This window comes from Macrobrachium rosenbergii, chromosome 52 (assembly GCF_040412425.1).
Source record: "Macrobrachium rosenbergii isolate ZJJX-2024 chromosome 52, ASM4041242v1, whole genome shotgun sequence".
In the NCBI taxonomy this organism is placed as follows: domain Eukaryota; kingdom Metazoa; phylum Arthropoda; class Malacostraca; order Decapoda; family Palaemonidae; genus Macrobrachium; species Macrobrachium rosenbergii.
Window position 1 is genome coordinate 23156358 of NC_089792.1, and position 20723 is coordinate 23177080.

Here is a 20723-nt window from a genome sequence, read left to right on the forward strand (position 1 = left end):
CTTGATCAGTGTGGCACCAGCCTTGGAAGAGGACGAATGCGTCATTCCATAAAGGCAAATCGCTTATGGTCTTTTTTTAATGTTACGATGATGATATAACAGGATAATAATACAGTATAGATGGATTTATTAAGTAAAATATCAGTTTCATTACCATTACCTTTATTTTAAATATATAACTTTAATACCCTATTTGACTTTTGCAAATACTTACTGTGAGTGTACCATCTATCCTAGGTTAATAATGTTGTTCTCACACATTTTGTATCTTGTGTATAGTAATACAATATGGAAACAACTGATAAGAAAGTTACTGTATAAAAATACAATAATGGTCATAAAACCATGGTAGACCGTGGGTAAACACAGATAGGCTACCTACCTACCGAACTGTGTCATTGATGAAAGAGAATGAGAAAGGGTTGCATTTTTTTCAGTGTATTTATGCAGTATATTAAAAAAAATGGTAGATGATTGCCTTTTGCATAAATTTTTCAGTTTAAAGAATGATGTTCGCCCTTATCCGGGATTTTGCCATTATCCGACATGCACCTGGCTATATTAATCTGGATAATTGAAGGATTGTTAATAATAATTTGCCCTTAATGTATGGAACTTATCAAATCAATACATCCTGCAAAATAATGTGAATAAACCAGCATAAAAGAAAACTCTTAGTTTTTGAGTGATATTTCAATGCCTATACAGTTAATTTGCACACTGTAATTTATAGAGTATAGACCAATCCTAAATTCATCAGTGAACTGAATGAATACTAACATAATCCTTCTCAGTATGCTTATGCCTGCAACCAGTGTTGCTAACACTTCTTTCTGCCTATGCAGCATTGCCAACACCTTCCCACCAATCCTGCCAGGCTGCCCCACCCTCCTACCTTCAAAACCCTTTCCCTGGCCTCTCACACTAGCTATAACTCTTTGTCAACCTGTTTATGTGTGTAAGCAGTGTTACCAACACTTCATTCTACCTCACGCAGCACTGCCGACCCCTTCCCACCCAGCCTGCATGGCCTTCGCCCCCTTAACCCTTTCTGAGCCTGTTTATGCCTGTAAGCAGCATTACCAACACTTCTTTCTGACTCCTCAGCATTGCCAACCATTGAAAGCTGGTTCTTAATTTTTATGAATTGTATATATAGTGGTGCCAGAACCTGCAGGGGCCCATACTCAGATGTGAAGGTTTACCACTGACTGCCATTTTCTTTCTTTTATACAGGGACACAAATGTTTGGAATCTAGGGCATAATGAAAAACAATAAATGTAAATAATGCGTGTCGTCAAATAAATTATTTCACTTTACTTAAATCTGGCCTTTGTTCTTAGTTTTATACCTTTTAATTTAAAATTCATTAACATCGTCCTCTTTTTCCTTGTATGATGTACTGCATCCATTATGCTAATATGTTTAAATCTCAATTTGTTTAGACCTTTTGTGCAATTTCTTAAGAACTTACAGCTACACCATAAGGCTATCTATGGCAATAATTTATTCATTATGGAGAGAGAAATTGTGAAATGTTTCTTTTTTAGTGCTCTGAATAAAAATAAGTGTGAATAATTAAATAAATTCTAAAAAAAAACAACAGAAAATAATGATTATTTAAAGCAGTGTCACAGAAATCAATGAATTTGTCAACATGATCAGAAGAAAATTATCTGACCTATGTCAAATGTCCTGAGCAGAGAATAGAACTGTTAAACATTTTATGCATAAAAAATAAACATGAAGTAATGAATTACCTTTTATTTTCCAGAATTTTTCAGGAATAAATTGTTCAATGGCCTTGTAACGCTCAACAACAAATCCTAGGGTTGGAAACTGACAAGATCCATAACTGATCAATGTGTCTGCTAATGCTTCAGGAAACACTCTTCGCAGCCTTAAAGTTTGAAACCTGGTAAAAGCAGCACCTGCAAAAATCACAATTTTGAAACTGTAAACTCACAAGTGTATCAAGAATATGTTAAACTTGTTCTAATATTTATTCCCATCTCCACATCATAAAAATGGACTAATTCTTATAGAAATAAATTGTCCTAAAAAGTCTAGTAGCCTATATAAAAAATTGTTTTTCTCCAAACATTCAACTGGTTTACTATTTATAAACAAACAATACATCTGCATGTAGCCTATATAAAAAATTGTTTTTCTCCAAACATTCAACTGGTTTACTATTTATAAACAAACAATACATCTGCATAAGTTTCTTTGGTAAAAGATATGATTCCCATCTGCATCAACTAATTGAAAATATTTCCCTATTTTTAATTTATCAACTCTTTACAAATACAAAATAAAATGCATGAAATAACCATTGTGTTGCAGAATTCTCAATGTTTCTGTATTCAACAACACCCTGAAACCTCAGTAAGTTTGGAGCTTATATACCAAAGGCCTTATCATCAATCATTTTTCAGAAATCAGAATTATAATACAGTATCCTGAAAACATAACATATATATAGTAGTTCAAAAGGTTTCCTTAAATGTATCTGGCCTCAATGGGGTCAAAATTTAAACAATTTGCAACGTTACTACTATATGAACAAAGGCCATTAGAAGGGAATTTTAAAATTCCAAACACTGCTGTACAATGTCTTAATACAAATATCTAATCTCAAATATCTAATCTGTGCAACTCTTGCCTTTCCTAAAACCAGCTTGTTCATCACTTAGCATTTATTAATTTCTAACTCTAGCCTACTGAAAAAAAGCATAATGAATATTTTCGTTACAACTGACTCAAGCTGAATACCTCAATAGTTACCACATTCAGTCAGGTCACTTTTCTTTAATGTCTTTGCTATGACTTCCAGTTCAGATTCATGAAGATTTGTTTCCTCATTTCATATTCTGTATTGAAATCTAGTTTGCATAAGGTCATCCCTATTTCAATTAAAATCAACTCTGCAGTGATTCTATCTCTCAAGTTTCTTTATTACTGATTCTATCTCAAAAACCATGACTTCATTTAGGTCTCCTTCATTAAATCTCTTATTTCTAACCTAACAAAACTATTCAGCCCAGCTTTCTCTTTCTTTTCCTTCTGTTATCGTTGGCCCATCCTGTCTGTTGATTACAAGAAGGCATTTGACAGCATATACACACCAGTATTATGTACAATCTTGCAATACTATGACCTTTCTGAAGAGGTAAAGCTAACTGAAATTACCCATGAACACAACAGATGCAAAGTAAGATGTTGGTACGGTCTTCTCAAGTGAATTTCAGTAAATACCGATGTGTACAAAGAAATGTTATTTCAACTTTGTGTTTTCCCTTTTCATGTACTGTATTTCACAATTAAAATACTGGTGCAAGTTTTAGAAAATAAAGAATAAGATGCCAAATATAAAAGTTTGCCACTCAAAAGTGACAAAAATAGCAATTCTGACCAAAAAAAAGGTGCTAAACCACAGGAGTTGCCAATTATGGATTCCAAACTAAAGAGGCTAACCTGTACTTAAAAAAAATATTAATTTTATTACCAATGCGAAGATCCAGTTCACTACGAACATCTACAGCTACGCTTTGTCTTTCATCAGGTTGAGCTAAGTTTTGCAAGGCACGGTGTACAGACTGGAAGGTGATCTCTGAAAACTTTGCTCTGAAAATATAGTTTTGACACTGCATTATTAATATCTTGGGGATGATAATACATTTACATAGAGCAATTTTAAACCTGAGACGCTAACAATTTTTGAACGTTTAAATAAAAAAAACACAGGTTGGTATATAAATATTAAATATAACCTCCTACACAACATCATTTAAATCAAATTAAGGACATCATCCAATACAACATTGAACAGAGGAAAAATCACAATGTTTCCCAGAATGTGTATGGAATTTCTTAAAAATTGAAGATAATTTACATTTTTCTTACAAACCGATGATAATTTACATTTTTCCTAAATATATACAGACAACACTGACACCTACACTTAGATAAAACCACAACCCATCCACTGAGTGGTGGGTGCTTCAGGTACAATGTACCCCATGGCTCCGCAAAAAGCTCGACACCTTATTACAAGGTGAAAAGACAGCAGGAAAAAACAATCTTACGCTTCCTTCCGTGATACCATGCCAGCCACTTGAAATAGTCTCAAGGCACTGAAAGATTCAACACTGTTTAACTTCCATTAAAAATAGTGAGACATGAAGAACGATTACATTCCCAGTAGTTCGAAGGCAGAATGGATGTACGAGGCATAAAATGTATGCAAGCTAAAGAGGTAGAGGCTACCATGACATCTTTAGCTTTACTTACAAGAGGGCAAACTGCTCTCTTATTTCTGAGCGTGTCCTAAGTTAAGAAGTCCATGAGGGCAATACGTTCTAGTCAGTGAATGAAACGGATCTTGCCATATCACCATATGTAGAGGATGGTCCTCTGAAAAACTCCAAAAGGATAGAGACCTCGGAGAATGATCTAGTGTCAGGCTGTAGCTGGCGCCAGAAGCGCTAAGCACCAGCTGAGCTAAGAGCTCGGGGATTGGCAGGCACTCTTGGGAGCTAATGGGCACCTGTGGTAATTAGCAGGCACTTGTGGGAGCTAGCAAGTGCACGTGGGAGCTAGTGGGCTCTTGTGGGAGCTGGGCCAGGCAAGCTGGGAGCCAGATGAGCCAGATGCTCATGGCTCTGGAAGCTCCATAGCTGGCACAAGACAACAGCTGATGCCAGACTGTAGTTGTCACCCAGTGAACTAGGCGACAGACGAGCTAGATGATCGGGATCACTTGAAAAGAAAGCGAGACGCGGAGGACAACTATACTTCCAGTAGGGCTATGTGGAATGGAAGTAGAGACAGAGAGGACGAATATAATTCCGGTAGTACTAAGTAGAATCAAGTAAAGGACAAATGAGCCTGAAGCCTAAGGAGGAAGAGGCTCCTCTGATGTCCTTGACTTTCACTTAAAAGGCAAAATGTTTCCTTAAGCATTAAAAAAATAAGCCCTTTCAGGGTGTGATCTTAGTCCCATTCTGTTCAAGTAAAAACCCAAGAGCTGTAACTGGACAGATGATTCTCTCTTCTTCAGTCAATGATGTCCGTTAACTTCCTAAAGGAGAACAGACGGATCTACAGTAGAGCTTGAAAATATCCTCATTATGGCTAAAAATCCCAGGGAAAAGAGGAAAAGCATCTCCCTGTGAAAATACCTTCTCTAAACGATGACTTGATCTCACTAGTGCATCCTAGTCGAAGCCAGAGGTCACTCGGAAGGGTGTCTTCTGTGTAAGGTTGCTGAGAAGAGGAACTTAGGGATCAAACAAGGGATTTGTTGTCATTCAAAATACATCCAGGCTCCAGAAAACCAGATTCCTTCCTCGCTTGGATGCATCAAAGACCAGATAAGGTCGTCAAAAGCTAGGCCCCTGTGTTTAAGCACTTAGTTAAGCATAAATCAATACCCATCCTGATGGAGTACGAAAGACGAAGATCTCTTCAGGTACAGAAGGGGTATCCGAAAATGAGCCATAGATGTCTCCAAGAAGAGGGGCAGAGACTGCCCACTTAGAATGGAAGACGGGGCTAGGAGAATGACCTATGCAACCACACTAGTTTAGGCAATAAGACTAGCAGAAAAGCCTTGTACTAATGATATTTGAAGCTCTGAATGTTCCTTGAGGTGGCAAATAGGAACATAGATGGTCTGCCCCATGGACTCCACAGTTCCCACCAGACCAGGGGACATAAGGAAGTACCTGCTCTCAGTTTGTCTACAGGAACTTTAGATGACTTGAATGAAACTGAATCCGATCTGTTAACAGTAGAAGTTCTCTTGCTTGGAGAGAAAATGAGCGAGAAAACGAGCCTTTCTCCTCTACGTACATACACTAGGAATGAAATCTCGTCTAGAGAGAACAACCGCAGTCCAGGTGTAAACTAAGGTCAAGAAGCACTGAAGCTCCCAAGAGAAATGCTTACCTCTCTCTAACAATGTGAGAAGGATCCATCATCAGGGGAGCACGACCCGGAAAGTTTCCGGTTAACCCATGGGTTCCTCGACCAAGATCCGAGGTGAAGAGCAGAAGACTAGGTCCAGGCTTGGAGGAAGAAGGGAGTTCCCTACTTCATCTATGTATGTACAGCCACCATTGCAGGTCTGACTCATATGAAGTTTGTCTAACTTGACTAACATCTTGGTGGAAGACAGAGTATACCCAGAACGGTCGACTCATCCACTAATGTTCCAAGAAAGAAGAAAAAATGGCAATATTTGCAGACTGTCTGAAACAAGCAGAGATTCCCTAGGCAGACGGAAAGCCTGAAAATTTCGAGAGTTGAGACTGACATCCAAGAAACTGACTCTTGCAATGGAGACTGTGTTCTGAGGAAGAGGTGATATAGGTCTGTAGGCAAAAATACCAAGGCAGATTGCGACTGTGTCACTCTCACAGTAGAAAAGAAGCACCAAAGTTCTCTTCTTGAAATTCCAGAGAAAAAGAGTGGAAAGCTCTAAAACCCCTCTCAACTGTCCTTGTCCATACAGGAGAGGATTAAGAGATAATCCGAGGCAATGTCTCTCAGTAAACACTTAGGAGTCCTCTATCTTCTTACCCTGTGCTCCTGCTGCTAGTCAAGAAAAAACCTTTTCCTTCAAAATCTTGACAAGATCTCCGACAAGGAGGTCGTGTTCCGTTGAAGCACCAGAGGGAGCTAAGTCCAAAGACACTTGTCTTGCTCCCTTTTCAACAAAAGTCAAACTTCCAACTCCCTGAGAGACTTCTTGGAGAATGAAGAAAAAATGCCAGAGGAGGGAGATTCCCTCACCAAGCTCAAAATTTGGGCCACAAAAGTCCCTGTCTGCAAATGACAGGACTCTGAGACACTAATTGTCACTAAAAAGGGAGCAACATCAGCTCGTCTTGAACCCTAGGCAAAGGTGGGACCGATTGAAGAGAGCCAAAATGTTGTTGAGCGGTCTGTATGGCACTCAGAGGCGGGAGTCTGATGCTGAAGAGTTGGCGCCTTGATCGGAGACTTGTGCCGGCCACTTGAAAAGCCGGAGCCAGGCATTCTCCGATTGGCCCTCAAGAAAGAATAGTGTTCTCAGCAAAGACAGGCGCCATGTACTAAAGAGGAATTGACACCAGACACTAGAAGGCTGGCGACGGGCGCATGAGACCGGACGATGGGAGCTCTGAAGGTTGTTGCCAGATACCAAAGAGAGCACTGAGCACCTGGAAACTGGTGTCGGGTGTCCGGAAATAGGCGCTGAGAGAACAGGAACTGGCGCCAGACACTACAATGATGGCACCAGGTGCTCAGGAAGACGCCAATTCGATGAGAGATGATAACACTACACATCTATCAAGGAGCCTTTCCAGTAGCTGTCTAACACTACACATCCTTCAAGACGCCTTTCCAGTGGCTGTTTGCCGATGCCTGGGAATGTACTACAGATTCGATTGAGGGGGTGACTGCCCAAGGGCAAACCCCACTGACCTCCCTTGGACTTCCAGCATGCCTCCTCCCAGGTTTAGGGGAGTCTGACAGGGACCTTCATCTAGGAGAGTCAGCAGGACGAGCAACCACCTCCTCTACTACCCTTCCACCAAGACGCCTTTTCAGTGGCTGTCTGTCGATACCTGGGACTGTGCAACAGGTTTGACAGAGGGGGCAACTACCTGGGGGACTTCCCACCAGCCTCCATTGGACTTTCAGTATGACTCCTCCCAGGTCTAGGGGAGTATGACAGCGACTTAGGTCTAGGAGAACTGGCGGGCCAGATAATCACCTCCTCCACTGCACAACACTCACTTGCAAGGTTAATTTTCTGTTAACCCAGACACAAGACTGGCAATGGTAAGGGAAGGAAGTTAGGGAGCCAGGTGAGGAAGCCAGTGGATAAACACATAGGGCTAGTAGGAGAGAAAAAGGGTATGTCAGCCTTGTACATTCATGGCTGACTGCTACAACTGCCCTCCCCCTCCCCAATGGGCGCACTTGGGCGTTCAGGCGCCTTGGCTACACAAAGCACGAGTTGGTGCCAGATGGTAAGTCGCCCGTGGGCGCTTTTGGGAGCCTTTGGCTGCTCAGAGCACGAGTTGGCGCCAGACAGTAGATGGCACTAGTGGACGCCATTTAGCGGTCATATCATGACCTGGCGTCAGGCTGAAATGGGTACCAGTGGCTGCTGCTGGTTACTGGAAGTGTGGAACGTGCATGATCTGCACATCAACCTAGATGCGTGTTATCCTTGCACATGAGAAATGAGAAACTTCTCAGAAAAAAGGTACAATTTCGTAAATGTACTGAGGAAGCAAGTACTCTACACAATACTGTATACTGACGAGGCAAATACTGGGACCGATTCTCAGCCAACAAAAAGTGTTATAACTTGTTGCACTTATTTAGGTCTCGTACCACTTCCAAAGTGTTTGCAGGGCCTCTGTTACAACATTAAAAGTTTATTCATCAGATGTATTGCCCTGAGCATGCATCATCACACTGCAAGTTCCACATTCACTGTGTGATACTCCATATCATAGCATCGATAAACAAAAAAGTTTAAAGTTCGTTAGAAAGACTTCAAATCCTCAAACTGCCTCAGCTCAAGAGGAAGCTTGCTATAAAATCTAACAGCTGCGAAATAAGCACCCTTCTCTCCTTATTATTTTCTGTCCTTATACTTTCAATTCTCTGCAAGGGAAAATGTGAGGGTTAAGGGAATATTATTTACTGGCAGCTAGCAAGTCTACTAGGTTCAGTAAACAAATATAAAATGCAAATCTTTGGCCTAAAGGAATGACGAAACATCCAACAATTACTTTTAAGGCAATTATATAATGATGGCTTGCGAACAGTCTATGCCCTGTAAACCCCACTGATGTAAGAATTTGGACTAAAGGAATGGTGTACGATGCAAGAATTACTTTTAGGGCAAAACTACATCAGCTGCTAGCAAGTAGCCTGGGTAAAAGAAAAAAAAAAAGTTTGCCTGGAATAGCCTACAAGAATGACGAAACATTCCAGAATTACTTTAAGGCAAATAATTGGCAGCTAGCAAGTGCCTATGCCCGGAAAACACCATTTGAAAATTAATATTAAGGCAAAATTACACTGAAGGCTTGCAAGTAATCTGCGTAAGATGCGGGAATTACATCTGAGAGCAAAACTACACCGGCGGCACGCAAGTAGCCAAGGCAAAAAAGTTTTATGGGATTATCCTAAAAGAATGATGAAACATTGAAGAATTACTTTTAAAGCAATTATATCGGTGGCCTGTGGGTGTGTAAGCCAGGAAGGCACCATTTGAATATTAATTTCAAGGAAAAATTATACCGAAGGCTTGCAAGTAATCTAGACCCCGGTAAACAAAGCGGAATGCAAAAAATTTAGCCTAAAGGAATAGCGTAATACATACGAGGATTACTTGAGGGCAGAGTTATTATAGGTGGCTCGCAAGCCTAGATGTAAACAAAAGACTTTTAGACAAAAGTTCTGATAATGAATCAATAACAAAAACAAGGAAAAAACTCATCCTGAGATTTCATGAAGGTTACTAATATGCATTCAAGTGGATGTGTACACCACCAAAATCCAGATATATATCCAGAAAATAATGAATACAGCTGGCCCCATACTCGGTGTTCACCCAAGCATGGCAGGAACAGATTGAGGTTATCAGCTAAAGTCATTCCTAATATTCCCGCTAGTTGGCGGAACTGGTCACGTCTGTGTGTCACCTACACAGACGTGCGAAGTATTACCCGCGAAATTTTGAATTCAAGCTGCCATGTAAAGTGAACTAATAGCTATGTAATTACTTGGTAAGTTACTTATATAAAACTATAGTCTTTTACAGGCATATACTGTACTTTCCACTGAACTGACTGTTGGCATTCTCTTTTTCCACTGGAAAAAGGAAAAGTGTAGGGTTGGTGAGAGGTGGGATTATGAACAGTGCAATATATACTGATAGGTCTAAATCTTCATCAGATGTGGGATTTGTATCCATTTTTTCCATGGCTAACAATAATTCAATTTTTACAGGATAATTACGTGCAAAAGGATCAGCCCTTAAAATTATCAGAGATTATCATCTCAAACACTGGTAATTTTCAGCAACTCGAGTCGGAGAGAGAAATGAAAAGAAAGAAAATCAGTACATCACATACAAGAGAAGCAAGAGAAAGTCAAACTGACTTTCTCACATGCAGATCACATGTGAGATAGGTGAGAAATTTTAAAATTTTAGTTCACTCTAGACTGTTAAACCCATGTCCTCTTGCTTTCTCAAATGATTTTAATTTTTGTAAATTTAAAACTAGGGTCACTTTGTTCCGATATCAGAATTTGGAAAATGAATTAGTGAGCTATGCATTTATTAGCCAATCAATGTAGAACATCAATTAAATTGTGCAGAGAAGCGCTCTACATTTGAATAGGAACTCATTTGATTTCAATAAAAAAAAATCCAGCTTTAAAAAACCCACATTTTGTATCTATCACAATTCTTTTTAGTGTTGTTGAAATGTTTCAACTTTCAATGTCCAAAGCTTTAAATCTTACCTTTGAATTTGCAGAGTTGGCTTAATGGCTTTACAAACATTGATTACTTCAAACCCAATATTTTCACCTTCTCGATCACAATCTGTCCATATGATAAGGCGGCTGGCTAAGTTTGCCTCCCTCTCAAGTGTACGCTTTAGAAATAAAGAGACAAAGTTCAAATAAGCAATTATGGTAAAAGGGACATTCCTTCAAGATATACCCTGATTTGCACTCTGCTTTTAATACACATATGAAATTTAAAAAGAACTTTAATCATAATGCAATATAGTCAACCCCTGCTATTCACAGGCTCAGCAATTCGTGGACCCACCAATTTGCAGATTTCTCTATGGAACATATATACACATTATTCACAGAAAATTCACCTATTCGCAGTATTTTTCACTGAGACATATTCGCTATTTACTGTGTTTTCATATCATTTTCTTGACTAAATGCACTTTTTGTGATAAAACTATTAAAATACTCAGGTAAAAGCATATTTAGTTTTTTCTTTTATGTTTATTCTATCAAAATAGGCTGTTCTAAGCATTTTTTGAGGGGTTTTAAGTACTGTATTCTCAGATTTTTGCTAACCGTGGGGGGTTAAGGTACACATCGCCCACGAAAACCTGGGGTTGACTGTATATATATTATATCTATATATACATATATATATAATTTATGAAAAATCTTCCTTTTGCATGTTAAGTATATGAAAAATTTCATACCTTTATGGGATCCATCCCCTCAATGCAGGTCTTGCTAACAGGTGCATCAAAAAGTTGCAAGGGATTACAGCTCTGCCAGTTTTTGTAACTTGGATGAAAAGCATAATTCAGAAGATGGCCTGATACTGATGTCATTACCATATGACATCTTGCCCCATTCAAATTAAAATCAAACTCATAGAGTTTATTGTAGACACTGAATCCTTCTGACTGTTTCAGGAATATTGAAAAAAAAAAAAAAAAAGTTAATTTCTGATAATTCTTTAGGAGTGACTGAACTTGAAATCAAAATTTTTTACACAAATACTAAAAAAAAATTCCTTTACAATTGATTTTTCTTGCTAGTCACAGATACCAGAGTGTAAGACAAGCACACTCAACACCTGTACACTGTGGGAGGGAGAGGCAAATCCTCTTATCTGCTTATCTTACCAATGTCTCTTACCAATTTCTGCCCACATCTGCAAAGAAAAGCGAAGTCTCCAAACAATCAGTTGGAGGAAACTATGCCTTATAAAGAAATGCTTGCATTAATAAAAAAAAAAAACTGCTGAGACATTTTATTACCACCGACTTGTTTAAAATTTAACCATAAAAAACATCCTAAACATTTTAAACCCATGACTGCAAATACTTTAAAATATCCAAATATGCACAGAACCAGGAAATTAAAAAAACTATTTCAGGCAGATATATAGATGAAGTGATTGCATTTTAGGAATCCCACTCAGGTAGAAAATGTTGGGTGAACATCTATATACAGTATAGTATTTAGGACTACCCCTTCCTTTTTTTATTATTTCATGCCTACACAATAGCTGCCAATGTATACACAATACCTTTCAACGAAACAGACCTTCCCAGAGACAAATCAAACACAATCAGTTGAGATACACAAATCACAGTATAAACTTGTGATTCATCAGAAATTCTTTTTATTTAAGTATGTATCATTCCACTGCAAAGATCAGATGCTCAAATGACTTTAATTAGATTCAGAAATAGCATGAATCTGGGAAAATAGTTCAAATTGACCATATCATTTTAGACACTATTCAAAAAAGATCACTTATTCTGATCCTCTGTGCTTTGCCAAAACCTATGAAATTACGTATAGATGCTTTATATGCCAGTCATTTAAACTCTCCTTGAATACATACAGTACTTTTTGAATATTAACAGAGCCACAATTTAGAGACTGAAAAGGGAATTAAACATAATCCTGAAAGTTATCTGTACAAATTTATTTCTAAATGTATTTGTACCCATGCATACCAATGGATTTTTTTCTCTGTAGCCACTATTGTTCATGAAGGGATGGAGATACAACCCAAAATGATATGTACAAATTTTCAAAGATATGAACCTCTGTGTCCTTGTGCTCAACATCTTTCTATATGTACACATTTAAAAATCACTGCATACTTTCAAATTCTGGAGTAGCATATAAGGTTAGTTCATGTATGGGTGAATGGAAAACTATAGATACTCAAACCCCTGAAAGGAAAGGGTCAATACAGCAGAAGGTTCAAAATAATAAATTTTCAGTAATTTGTATTTTTCCCAATATACAAACCTGAGGTCTTTACACAAGGGGATTTACTTTCACCGCAAGCTGGAGCCGGCTGTTTAACTAAAAACAAGATGGATATTGGTAGTTGGCTACCGGTGGTAGGGGAGGAATCCATGCCATTCAGTTGGTATGCATTCACTTTACCTTTTGGCCCAGGAAGCAGAATGAGGGGTGGCTAGAGGTGGGCATTTTTATAAAGACCTCAGGTTTGTATGTTAGGAAAAAATACAAATTACTTAAAATTTGTCATTTGTTCCTACAAGTATACAAAACCTTCGGTCTTTACACAGAGGAGACTTACTTCTTGGTGGGAGAATTCTGAGCAATCTCTGACCTGTTAAGCATGTGTGATGTTCAACTGCCATTTATTATTATTAATGTAGTTTAACCAGACCACTGAGCTGACTTTCAGCTCTCACAGGGCTGGCCAGAAGGATTAGAATAAAATACCAGGTCCAGGCCTCAGGCCAAGCACTGGGACCCGATAGGTCATTCAGTATGATGATGAAAGAACTAAAATGAAATTAAAAATGGCACATAGGCACATGCTTTCATACTGGAACACATACATACAATAAATACATTTACTCATGCTTCCTTACATACACACTAGAAAGGTATATTAAAATTCTGAATAAATTAATCTTAAAAATGATATTTTTATGATAAAATAAAGTTTTGTACATACTTACCCGGCAGATATATACTTAGCTATAGTCTCCGGACGTTCCCGACAGAATTTCAAATTTCGCGGCACACGCGACAGGTAGGTCAGGTGATCTACCATTCCCGCCGCTGGGTGGCGGGAATAGGAACCATTCCCATTTTCTAATCAGATTTTCTCTTCCACCTGTCTCCTGAGGGGAGGCTGGGCGGGCCATTCATCGTATATATCTGCCGGGTAAGTATGTACAAAACTTTATTTTATCATAAAAATATCATTTTTGTACATGCAACTTACCCGTCAGATATATACTTAGCTGATTGGCACCCTTGGAGGAGGGCAAGAGACAGCTAATAACTAAAAAACGGGAAACAACATATGTTGTAGGATAAACAAAAAACCATGGTTCTTACCTGATTGGGCAGAAGACTTCATGGATACTGTCTATGAGTCTGCTTGCCTCAAGAGCTTCAGCGAGGATGCGACCTATGACTGACAGCCCTTCTGGATCGTGTCAATGGGGGATGACCCACTTACATGACAAAGCCTAATATGGATCGTGTCAATGGGGGCTGACCCACTTACATGACAGAGCCTTCACCTGAATCATATCAATGGGGGCTATCCCTCTTACATGACAGAGCTAGGTATCATAAAAATACAAGGAGCATAACAACCAAAACCCGACCACCTGACCAAGCCTAACCTTGTTAGTGATAAGAATGAAAGGGAGCTTTACTCCAACACCCTCTTTTCAACCAACCATAAAAACACACATCACCAACATTAAAAACAACCAAAAAACTAAACTAAATAGGATTAGATTCAGCTCCTGTCCCAGCACCGAATCCGAAGATACGTACGCTCCTAGAGAGAAGCACTTATCATATGTCACTCTAACATCTCTCAAATAATGAAATGCAAACACTTGAATTACATCTCCAGTAAGTCGCCTCTATAATAGACTGGAGAGACAACGTCTTGTGAAAAGCCAAAGATGTAGCAATGGCTCTCACTTCATGTGCTTTCACTCTAAGGAGCTTTAAATGCTCATCCTCACAAGACAGATGAGCTTCCTTGATGACGTCCTTAATGAAAAAGCCTGGGCATTCTTTGAGATCGCTCTAGAAGGATCCCTGACAGAGCACCAAAGACTTTCGACTGTTCCTCCCAGCTGTTTCTTCTTTCAAATAGAATTTAAGGCTCCTAACAGGACACAGAGTCCTCTCCAACTCTTGCCCTGTCACTGAAGAGAGACCTTTTAACTTCAAAACTTCTTGGCCAAGGTTTAGAAGGGTTCTCATTCTTTGCTAAGAAGAAGGGGTTTGAAAGGAGCATATAGCAGAGTCTTTCTTAAACCAACTCTACCTTCTAAGGCTTGTATTTCACTTATTCTCTTTGGCAGAAGCCAGAGCAAAGAGAAACAGCGACTTCCTGGTGAGATCCTGAAGGAAGCTTTTGAGGAGGTTTGAAACTTTTGGACATTAAGAATTTTAAGACTACATCCAAATTCCAACTGGGAGGTCTTCAAGTCTTGGATTTTGACGTTTCAAAAGACCTTATAAGGTCGTGAAGGTCTTTATTTTCAGAGATATTCAGACCTCTGTGTCTGAAAACTGAAGATAACATGCTCCTGTAACCTTTAATTGTGGAAACAGCGAGGTTGCACTGCTCCCAGGTAAGAGAAGGAAATCAGTGAATGCCTGTCACAGAGGTACTGGAAGAGGATATCTTATGGGTCCTGCACCATCTTCTAAAACCTCCCACTTAGACTGGTAGAGGCGCAAGGGTTGAGGATCTCCTGGCTCTGGCAATAGCCTTTGCAGCCTTGTGCGAAAAAACCCCTTCGCTCTGACCAGTCCTTCGATAGTCTGAAGGCAGTCAGATTGAGAGCGGGAAGATTCTTGTGGAATCTGTCGAAGTGGGGCTGTTTGAGAAGATCGTTCCTGTGTGGGAGCGATCTGGGAAAATCCACCATCCATTCCAGTACCTCTGTGAACCAATCTTGAGCTGGCCAAAACGGAGCGATCAGGGTCAGTTTCGGTGCCTTCTGACGAACTGAACTTTCTTACCACTTCTCCCAAGATCTTGAATGGGGAAAAGCATACCCGTCTAATCCCGTCCCATTCTAGGAGAAGACCGTCTATGGCAACTGCTCTGGGGTCCGAGATCGGAGAGCAGTAGTTTTCCAACTTTGCGTCCAGTGGGTTGCAAAGAGGTCGATATTCGGCCTTCCCCAAAGGAACCACAGCTTTATGCAAACTTCTGATGGAGAGTCCACTCCGTGGGAAGGACTTGATTTTTCTGCTGAGTAGATCGGCCCTCACATTCCTTTCTCCCTGTACAAATCTGGTGAGGAGTCTGATCTTTCTCTCCTCCGCCCACAACAGCAACGTTCTTTGCTGTTTCGTAAAGGGAGAAGGAATGTGTTCCTCCTGTTTCCTGATATAAGCCAGGGCTGTGGTGTTGTCCGAGTTCACTTGAACTACATGTCCTGTGACTAGTGGCTCAACTGGATGAGAGCTAGATGCACCACTGACAGCTCTTTCTTGTTGATGTGCCAGCTCACCTGTTCTCCCTCCCAGGTGCCTGACACTTCTCTCGAGCCAAGTGTTGCTCCCCATCCCGACTCTGAGGCGTCTGAGAACAACACTAGGTGAGGGCTCGGTAACTGAAGAGACAATCCTCGGTTTAATTTTTGAGGGTCCAACCACCAACGGAGATCCTCTTTTACTCTGTCCGATATCTGGAACAAAGTTGCTAAGTCCTGAGACTTCTGATCCCATCTTTCTTTCAGGTAAGAACTGAAGAGGTCTTAGGTGAAGTCTTCCCAGAGAAACGAAACTGTTCCAGAGAGGAAATGGTCCCCAGCAGACTCATCCATTCCTTCGCCGAACAATGTTCTTTCCCAGAAAGAATGTCACCTTTTCTATGAAGGCAGCGATCTCTTCTTTCCCGGGATGGAAATGCTAGAAAATCCCAGAATCCATCCGAATCCCCAGGTAAACAATGCTCTGCTGAGGAATCACCTGGGACTTCTCTAGGTTTACTAAAGTCCTAGGGACTGGTCAGGTTTAAAGGTGATAGACAAGTACTCCAGACAACTCTCCTTTGATTGAGCTCGAATCAGCCAGTCGTCGAGATACATGAAATCCTCACTCCCTCTAGATGCAACCAGCGTGCCACATTCCTTAAGAATGCCCGTGAACACTTGGGGGCCGTCGAAAGTCCGAAGCACAGGGCCCTGAACTGAAATACTTTTCCCTGAATCACGAACCTTAGGGATTTCCTGGAAGAGGGATGAATGGGAATGTGGAAATAAGCGTCCTGAAGGTCCAGGGAGACCATCCAATCCCCTGGACGAAGAGCAGAAAGAACCGAAGAGGTCGTCTCCATGTTGAACTTCGTCTTGATAACGAAGAAGTTCAGGGCTCTTACATCCAGAACCGGTCTCCACCCCCGAAGATTTTGGAACCAGAAAAAGACGATTGTAAAACCCGGGGAATGGAGCTCTTGAACTGGTTCTATGGCTTCCTTTTCTAGCATTTGTTCCACTGCTAGAAGAAGGGCCTGGTTCTTGACAGGATCCTTGTATCTGGCTGATAACTCCCTTGGAGTTGTTGTCAAGGGAGGACTCTCCCTGAAGGGGGATGAGATAACCTTTCCTTAGAATGGAGAGGGACCAGTCGTCCGCCCCTCTCTGTGCCCAGACTTCGGCAAATCTGAGCAGTCTGGCACCCACTGTTGTCTGGAGTACTTGATTTTCACTTGGTCCTTTTAATAGGACGTCCTGAAGACCTTCCTCTTCTCTCAGGTCTTTTGCTTCTGAAGGAGGACCTGGATGAACCACCTCGGTGGCTCCTGAAAAAGGGCCTTCTCCTTCTTAGCGAATGGAACAGCAGGTCTCATTCTCTTGGAAGACTGAGCCAGAAGATCCTGAGTCGCCTTCTCCGATAAGGAGCGAGAAATCTCCTTAACAGTTTCTTGGGGAAAAGATGGGGCGAAAGAGGAGCAAACAAGAGCAAGACCTCTGAAGAGAGACCGACTGGAGAGGAAAGACTGAATACTGACCTCTTCTTGAGGAAGGCCAGCTGAAGGCACCGATCTCCATCGACCGTCCCTCACAGCTTTGTCCAAACAAGACAACACACTAACAAAATCATCCATACTGACAGAATTCTCCTGAAGTCCTGTTGGCCAAAGCCCCAAGAGACCAATCCATAAAGTTGAATACCTCCAAAAACTCTAAAAGGCCCTTGAGGAGATGGTCCAGCTCACACATTCCCCAAGTCGCCTTGGCCGAAGGGAGAGAAAGTCTCCTGGAGGAGTCTACCAGCGACAAAAATCTGAGCCAGCTGATGAGGGGAGACCCAACCCCATAGGCTCCTTGGTCTCATACCAAATTCCTGACTTTCCCAAAAGCCTAGAAGGAGGCAAAGAGAGAGACAGTCTTGCCTGCATCCTTCTTAGACTGCATCCACTCTCCAACTCCCTTAAAGAGCTTTCTTCATGGAGATCGTAGGGGTGCATCTTGACAAAAGAGGAAGATTTTGCTGACTTGGTGCTGTCCCATAATGAACCAGGAGAAGGAGGAGCAGCATGGCTAAGAGAATCTCCAAACTCCTGAATCAGGAAAGAAGCCAGTCTTTGTAATCAGATATCCCAGCGTCTTTAGGAGATTCATCTTCCTCCGACTTCTTCCAAAGCCAGCAGGAGGAGAGCAAGGCTTGAAAGAAGAGGGCGCCTATCAGGCGAAGAGCAAGTCTGGAAGGAGAAGCACTCCTGTCCATGGAGAGCGCCTGATCCAGGAGAGGCGCCTGCTGCCAGACTGGCGCCTGACAGGAGAGGGCTCTTGTCCACCGAAGAGAGCCTTGCCAGGAGAGGGGCGCCTAACAGACGAATTGGAGAGGAACTTCCCGAGAAGAACGCCTGGTCGGAGAGCGGTGCTTGCTGGAAGGAGGGAGCTTATCGATGAGAGAGGCGCTTGGTAGAAGAGAGCGCCTGTCCAAAGGAGAAGCCTCTGTGAGGAGAGCGCCTGCCTGCAGCGCCTGGAGAGGCGCTTCCCTCCGAGATGAGCGCCTGGCGAAATGCGCCTGCTGGGAGAAGAGCGCCTGCTTGGAGAAGAGCGCCTGGAAGAAAAAAAGTTTGCTGCTGGAAGGGCGCTTGACAGGAGAAGAGCTTCGTCGACTTGAGAAGAGAGTCTCTTGGATCTCTTGATGGGAAGAAAATCATCCTTCCTACGAGAGGAGCTCTTTGATAAAGATCCAGCAAGTGCTGACAACTGCTCTGGGAGGCCTACCAAAATCTGCTTCTGGACTCCTTTACTCCTACTGGAGAGGAGGAGGAGGATCTTCGAGCTCTCTTCTTGAAACAGGAGAATCCTCCAGGGAAGCGCTCAGGGCTAGAATCCAATGCTGCTACTCTAGGAGCCTTCCAGGATCTCTTCAGAGGGCGCGACTCCTCAGCCGAACTCCAACCGTGTTTCGGTGAAGAAGAAGCAGAAGAAGAGAAACACTTCCTTTAGGATGCCTTTTCTATGGCGATCCAAGGCAGCCTGGGACGCGTCAACAGGATCTGCCAAAGGGACGCCTGACCGTTGAGGATGCTCTACATCCTCCTTGCAGCTTTCGACATTCCTCCTCCACTGGTCCTGGGAGTTTGGAAGAGGTCTAGGCCTAGGAGCAATGCGGAGCCGATCAGACGCCCCCTCCACTGCACTGGGGACACTGCACAAATCACTGTCACTCTTACCTTCCTTCATCCATACGCAGTTGCAATTTCATCCTAAGGATCTCCGCCTTCATTGCAGCCATTTCAGAAGACGAATCCACAGGTTCGGTGAAGGGAGAAGGGCTGAAACCAAAGTATTAGGAGAGCCTGGAAGAGTGTTAATGTCTAAATCTCAAGCTCAGCAGAGCGAGACCTACTAGAGCTTCAAGAGGAAGCCTTCCTAACTCTATCCTTTTCAAGCTTCTTCAAATAAGAAGTCAAAACCTTCCATTCATTTCAGACATATTCTCACATTCAACACACCTATTGTCCAAAGAACAATCATTCCCCAACACCTCATGCATACAGTGTGAGGGTCTACCAAGCTTTCGGCAACCTCACCTTACACTCTTGCCTAACACACACACATGAAACACAGGTGCAACACTTGATATCAGACATCTTAACAGAAATCCAAAAGCAAAATCAAAAAACAGTCCACAAAAGCGTATGCCAAGCCAAAGATCCAATACGTCACCAAATTCAGTCCAAAATATCCTCAGCAAGCGAAAAAACGAAAATCAAAGCAGGAGGAACCAACAACAGATGTTGCGGAACCAGCGACAGAGAAAATCTGATTAGAAAACGGGAATGGTTCCTATTCCCGCCACCCAGCGGCGGGAAAGGTAGATCACCTGACCTACCTGTTGCGTGTGTGTGCCGAGATTTGAAATTCTGTCGGGAACGCCGGAGACTATAGCTAAGTATATATCTGACGGGTAAGTTGCATGTACAAAACTCAAATTTAAATATCCTGATATTTCTACAAACAATGAAAAACAGAAATGATTACATTCTTGCTTACTATGTACATGCAGAAAAAATTGATACATTTAAATAATTAAAAACAGCAGCTTAACTAACAAACAGGCAAAATTAATGAGGAGAGAGAAAAGAGTATGTGTTCTGATAAAATTTCCAACAGCAAGTTGATGAATGGTGAAAAGGGAAGTGTATAGACAGATATGGTCAGTTTAGACAGATATAAGTTCAAGTTGGAGATGGAGGGTGAAATGTCACTTGTCATTGCAATTCAGGCTTGTGAGTCTGATAAGGGAGTGAAAAGATCTTGATGTGTCAGAAACAGCAGTGGTGAGTCAGAATATTTAATGCAAGGAACGTGTTTGAGATACACAAAAATCTGGGAGATAACTTGAATTGTCTGATATGATGAACTCCATTTTTCAAATGAGATCTTTGTTTTGAAAAAAGTATCTTTTATTATTATTGTGATTATTACTATTATTATCATTAATATTATTACCTGCCTATATATTTTCGTGTATAAGATGACCTTTAGGTAAGATGAGGTAAAAATTATGACAAATTTCCATGAATTTATCTCATATCTGTATTTCTATTTTTTCCATTATCTCAAACTAAATTACAAAACCATCTGGGTATATTTGTAACTTTAGTGAAAGTATCTTATAGCATATTTCTTGTTATGTAAAGATGATG

The 20723-nt window shown here is 41.2% G+C and overlaps 1 protein-coding gene and 1 pseudogene across 1 annotated transcript; both read right to left on the minus strand.

Annotated features, from left to right (window-relative positions):
* The window catches only part of LOC136833751 (uncharacterized), a 97137-nt pseudogene that overhangs the window by 21864 nt on the left and 54550 nt on the right, over positions 1-20723 (minus strand).
* Positions 1548-12203, minus strand: LOC136833828 (DNA topoisomerase 3-alpha-like). The gene is made up of 5 exons (XM_067096127.1): positions 11257-12203; positions 10544-10677; positions 3510-3628; positions 1762-1932; positions 1548-1555 (listed from the first exon to the last, which is right to left on the minus strand). The coding sequence occupies exons 1-5, from the start codon at positions 11395-11397 to the stop codon at positions 1548-1550; spliced, it is 573 nt and encodes a 190-aa protein (XP_066952228.1). The 5' UTR covers positions 11398-12203.

Excerpts from the sequence above, each read along its gene's own strand:
- LOC136833828 (XM_067096127.1), bottom strand. The coding sequence starts at position 11,397 with ATGGTAATGACATCAGTATCAGGCCATCTTCTGAATTATGCTTTTCAT. Across the intron at positions 3,629-10,543 it reads CCAACTCTGCAAATTCAAAG|AGCAAAGTTTTCAGAGATCA; the intron begins GTAAGATTTAAA and ends CTATATTTTCAG. Across the intron at positions 1,933-3,509 it reads TGAACTGGATCTTCGCATTG|GTGCTGCTTTTACCAGGTTT; the intron begins GTAATAAAATTA and ends TGATTTTTGCAG.